We start from the raw sequence: 5417 nt of genomic DNA on the forward strand, positions 1-5417 counted from the left end.
ACAAGAAAACTAACGCTTCCATATTCTCACAAATAAATATCTTTCAAAAGCTGAATCAAAGATTATATATACACTGCAACATGAAACTGATTGTTCATCGAATTGTATTTTTACTTCCCTGTTGTAGTTGAGTCCTTGTGTACTGTTCTTAAATGTTTGCCTACATTTGCTTATGATTATTAGTTGGTGTTGAGGTTCAAACCTTTCTCTTCGTAATCATTTAGAGTTAGCTTGTAATGTCCAGTTAGAGTTAGCTGGAGGTTGAAACAGTAGAGTTACTGCTTGTGTTTCGTTGTAATAGAGTTATTGCCAAGAGACAAAGGATTAAGAGGTTAATTCCTGGAGGCAGGTCGTAGTATTTTCTCCCTTGAGCAAAGAATTTCCACATAAAACTCTTGTGTCTGCTATTAATCTTTCCACGTACTTTTACTGTTCATCTTCCTAGTTCTTCTGTGAGTTCATCTCAGGTTCCTGAGTTGAGGAGCGACCCACTACAACTCTTCACTACTTGTTGAAAACACTTAGTTTGCTTCTTATGTCTGACCCAAACTAATAAAGATATGGGAAATATTTTCATAAAAACTTTGAACATGTGCCATCTCAACCTTCTGTCGCTTTACTATAGTTAAGTTATTTCTAGGAAAAATCATGCAAAGCGACAAATATTTACACTTTATTTATGAAATGTAGTATAGTTTTACGCATGATTTTTCCATATACAGAAAAATGATACAGCTGCTGCTAAAATGCTAAGTTCAAGTTGCCATTGATCACGCATATGATTTTTCCATATAATGTCCGCGTAAAGAACTTTTAAATGCTAACTACAATCTACAACTAATCCGATGTGCTCAGCGAAGTCATAGTGACCTCCGGCAAATACAAAATACCAACTCAAACAACGACTCTGATACCATGTAATAAAGGTATGAGGGAATGGATAGATATGTTGTTATGGAAAGAGCAAAAAAGGATATCCTATAATTACTAAACTAAGTTGTCTATGTATATGTTACAAGGATTACGACTACATTCATTCTTTTGCTGAAATCAAATGTACTTTTAATGTTTTACTTAAAAAGCTAAGGTTTTTGACTAATCTTTAATGTAAAAGCATCAAATATTCTTGTAATCTTTAAATCTTGACCAAATAGTACTAATTATTGTTCTTAGATGTGTTTTCATGTTTCGCTCTTTTGAATTTATCTGTGTAATCCTCCCTGTATTATTGTCTTTTTCCGCTTCACACCGCCGTTTCAACTAAAAAAGATCAATTTTTTTCACAGTTAGCTGCGCCGCGTTTTTCTGTTGTTTCATGAAAAGCCTTTCATTGATCACATCTTTGATATCCATTGAAGATGTCGTCGATCCAGGAATTACTTTCAATCATGAAGGAAAAACAAATGGTTGAAGAAAAAGACTTCCCTTTTGCGCAAAAAATTCTAACGGATTGTGAAAAAGGTACCGAGGAAGAAAAAAGAAGTATTCACGAAAAGTACAATAAAATAATAGAAGAGGACTACAAGGAGTACAAAAGGACAAACGATTTTCTATTTGACAGAATTGAAATGCAAAAGAAGGCAAAAAGTGATAAAGAGGCTTGCTACGAGAAGAAAATCATCGAGTTTAGAGGTAGAATTTCTCGTTTGAAGGAAACGAAGAGAAAAAATGACGAAGGTATTGCTGTTATGTGAATTTAGGTTTGATTATTTTTGTTTATTTTTTGCTCCTTACAACTTGTTAAGAATCGTTTAATATATAGTTAATGGTAGATCTTGATTTTTTTGTGTTGACGTGTGTTTCGTGAAAATTGGCTATAAATTTGGAGGTGGAAACAGCCCATCAAGCTCCTGGTGCAACTAGAGTTAACTTGAAGCGCAACAACGTGGAATCTTCTCAAGGCGAAGATCGGGCAATTGTTCTTTATGATGATTCAAAACGTGTTGGCACCTCAACTGGAAATAGCAGTGGTCAATCAAGACACAAAGGTATAACGGTTTTGTGATTTAGTTGACTTATTGTTATTACAATATGTCTATATTATGTGGATATTCATTAGGATTATTCATATAGCCAACCTCAAATCTTTGGATTGAGGTATATTAGTTACTGTTGTTTTTTTAATCGGTTATAGGTACGATATTTTGTGATGATTCTAAATATATCACCACCACAACCACACAGACACACACAGAAAAAATGAAACACTAGACGTTCAAGTAGAAAGCGACTGCGACAAACACTTGCATCGTATCTTCTAGACATCCACTTTGTCCACTGTTACATGATTTTTAGCTGTGTCCATCTAGCCACTTTGCTGTAGCTAAATTTTTTTCCTTTCTCATCTGTCTTGGTTTTCCCCTTTTAGTAGGATATTGTCGTGTTTTCATGCAAACATGATTCATTTTTCTTTCTTTTGAGCCGAGGGACTATCTTAAACAGCCTCTCTACCCCGTAATGTTATAGGTAATGTTTGCATATATCCTACCCCTCTCAGGTCTCGCTTGTGGGATCATACTTGGTACGTTGTTGTTGTCGTGTGACTTATATTGTGGCAGATATCACACTTTTATTGGACAGATGAGTTTCTTACGTCAATTTAAAAGGAGCTAACTTAATATGTTACATATATTTTCTCGCAGACAAACCAAAAACTATGTCTGTTCGTGTTATGAGCGACAATGATGATGATATGCCGTTAAATGAAATTGCTCGTGCTTCAACACGTCGTGCACAGAAAAACGAAGTGCGCGTGAAAGGCTCCTCTAACTCTATGCAAAAGAGAAAAAGAATCATGAACGAGGGTCAAAATAATGTTGCTTCTGAGTAAATTAGCCAGGGATCGAGTTGTTGAACCAGTCTCCGAGCTCCCTCGGCAAAAATTTCTTGTATTAGAGTTGCTATATTTATAGACATATGGATGCATGTTATGCTTGTTTTGCTGGAACATCGAGTACCCACTTGGGTTGCACATAGCGGAAGTTTTAGTGCGAATGCTTGATCTGTTCAAGCTATGCTGATCGGAGTCTTCAAAAAATTCGATGGGTGCGTGTTGGATCCTTCAAAAGTATTGTATTTTTGAAGGATCCGACACGGGTGCAAAAACAAATTTGGAGAGTCTGAGCAACTTAGGTTACAAGGATAAGTTCGCATCAGTTAGTGTTTGGCAATGTTGATAAGACATAAATGGTGGCTGTATAACTATATTTGTTCATTGAAAATTACTACTCCCTCCGTCCCAAATTACCTGTTCCAAATTTTCAAAATGATGACCATAATTCCGTAATGATTATATTTCCGCATTTCTTTTTATATGAGAATTGTGCATGACTTACCAGATGTAAAAGGGCGCCCGGGCCTCCATGGTTCGGGTTGCTCGTCACGGCTAAGGCCCCGGTTCGGGTCGTGACAAAAACTTGCTTGACAAAAACTAGTACTTGAAAGGCATATTCACATAAAAGGAATTCGCTAGCTAAGTAATATAGTCCCTGTGATGCTTTCTTTTGATTATAGAAAAAGGGGCAGCCCAGTGCACTAAAGCTACCGCTATGCGCTGTGTCCAAGGAAGGGCCCCACCACAAGGGTGTATCGTACACAGCCTTACCTTGCATTTCTGCCAGAGGCTGTTTCCAAGGCTTGAACCCGTGACTTCCTGGTCACATGGCAACAACTTGGTTTACTTACGCAACCACTTGGTTTCAAACTTTCAATGGTTATTCATTTCATACAAAGACACCTTACATCTCAGAGATTACAAAGCTCGTCTTACATGAGTAGATGGACGTGGATCCGTTGAAGTTCGATGACCTGTGAGAGATGAAGAGCATTGTTGGCATCGATTTTGGAGTTCCAATCAAACAAGATCTTGCTAGCTTAACAACAACATCAAACCCAGTGTATTCCCACAAAGTGGGGTCTGGGGAGGGTAAGATGTACGCAATCCATACCGCTACTTCCGAAGAAGTAGAGAGGTTGTTTCCGATAGACCTCCTGGTCACATGGCAGCAACTTTACCAGTTACGCCAAGGCTCCCCTTCAAATTACTATACGATGCAGACTAGTAAATCCTCTATATAACATCAGTACTTAGACGAGGAACAATTACCTTCAAAATTGTACGCACTAATTCAATAAACCACACAATCACCCTAACAATACAAAAATACTAGACCCGGTAATAAATTTGTCATGGGTCAAAAGCTATACATATATTTTCATTCAAAGACACTTTTACGGAATTAGAAAGCTCGCCTTACAGGAATGGGTGGGCGTAAGCATCCATTGATGATAACTTATGAGAGATGAATTGCATTGTTGGCCTTGATTTTGGAGTTTCAACCAAACAAGATCTTGCTAGCTTGATGATAAAAACCAAAAGTTCATTTACTCTATCTTCTGGTACGGAAGGCATTCATCTAGAAAATCACTAAGTTGAACATGATGATCCATAGTAGATGAATTTGCTAGCACAGTAATGTACTCACCAAGATGCTTTCCTTTGATTATCTCCAATGCTAATACTCCAAAGCTATAGACATCACACATTTGCATAACCTTCATTGTATATGCAAGCTCTGAAACAACACGATTTAAACGGGCAAAGCAGATTAAGAACATTTTAAGTGTGTTTGAAAAAAAGGATAAAATTAAAGTTAGACCCTACCAGGTGCAACGTAGCCATATGTGCCTGCAAGCGCGGTGAAGTTGGATGAGTCTGGCTTGAGAAGCTTAGCTATGCCAAAATCTGAAACACGAGCTTCGTACTCAGAATCAAGCAAAACATTACTGCTTGATATGTCTCAATGAACAATAGGTGGTGAGCAATCCTGGTACATGTAAGATAAAGCAAACCCAACACCTTTGATGCTATTCACCCTTTTAAGCCAATCCATTTTCTTGGACTCAACTTCATTGATTAAAATACTAGACAAACTCCCCCTCTCCGCATACTCGTAAACCAAGAACAAGTATTGTGCATGCGAACAATAGCCGTAGAGGTTCACAATGTTCCGGTGCTTAATCCCAGTCAATTCCCTTACTTCATTCATGAAGCTTTTGGGATGTGTATTGATCTCAAATGAAGAGTGAAGTCTCTTCAGAGCTATTGTCCCTAATGATGGGAGGTTGACCTTGTAAACGCTTCCATGCCCTCCTTTCCCGATGAAAAATGTTGAATCAAACTCCTCCGTGGCATTTAAGATGTCCCTGTACAATGCCTTCCCATCTAACATGGATATCGAAAGCCAACCATCATCATTCCGTCTTCCATCGTCTTTAGCTCTCCTTCTTCTTCTATCATACATAAACAGCACACCAAGGAAAGCATAGAGTAGTACTAGTCCTCCCATAACAGGAAGTAGAATGATGAGGATGAGTTTATGTCGTCGCTTCACAATTGAGTGCTTCTTCACCACAGT

General features: G+C 37.9%; 1 protein-coding gene across 1 annotated transcript; it reads right to left on the reverse strand.

The window, feature by feature from the left end:
• Positions 1-4383: 4383 nt before the first annotated feature.
• LOC124895203 (MDIS1-interacting receptor like kinase 2-like) lies at positions 4384-5348 on the reverse strand. The gene is made up of 3 exons (XM_047405646.1): positions 4859-5348; positions 4664-4744; positions 4384-4574 (listed from the first exon to the last, which is right to left on the reverse strand). The coding sequence occupies exons 1-3, from the start codon at positions 5346-5348 to the stop codon at positions 4384-4386; spliced, it is 762 nt and encodes a 253-aa protein (XP_047261602.1).
• Positions 5349-5417: the final 69 nt, after the last annotated feature.

The sequence above is a fragment of the Capsicum annuum genome, unplaced genomic scaffold, assembly GCF_002878395.1.
Source record: "Capsicum annuum cultivar UCD-10X-F1 unplaced genomic scaffold, UCD10Xv1.1 ctg80563, whole genome shotgun sequence".
Lineage (NCBI taxonomy): Eukaryota > Viridiplantae > Streptophyta > Magnoliopsida > Solanales > Solanaceae > Capsicum > Capsicum annuum.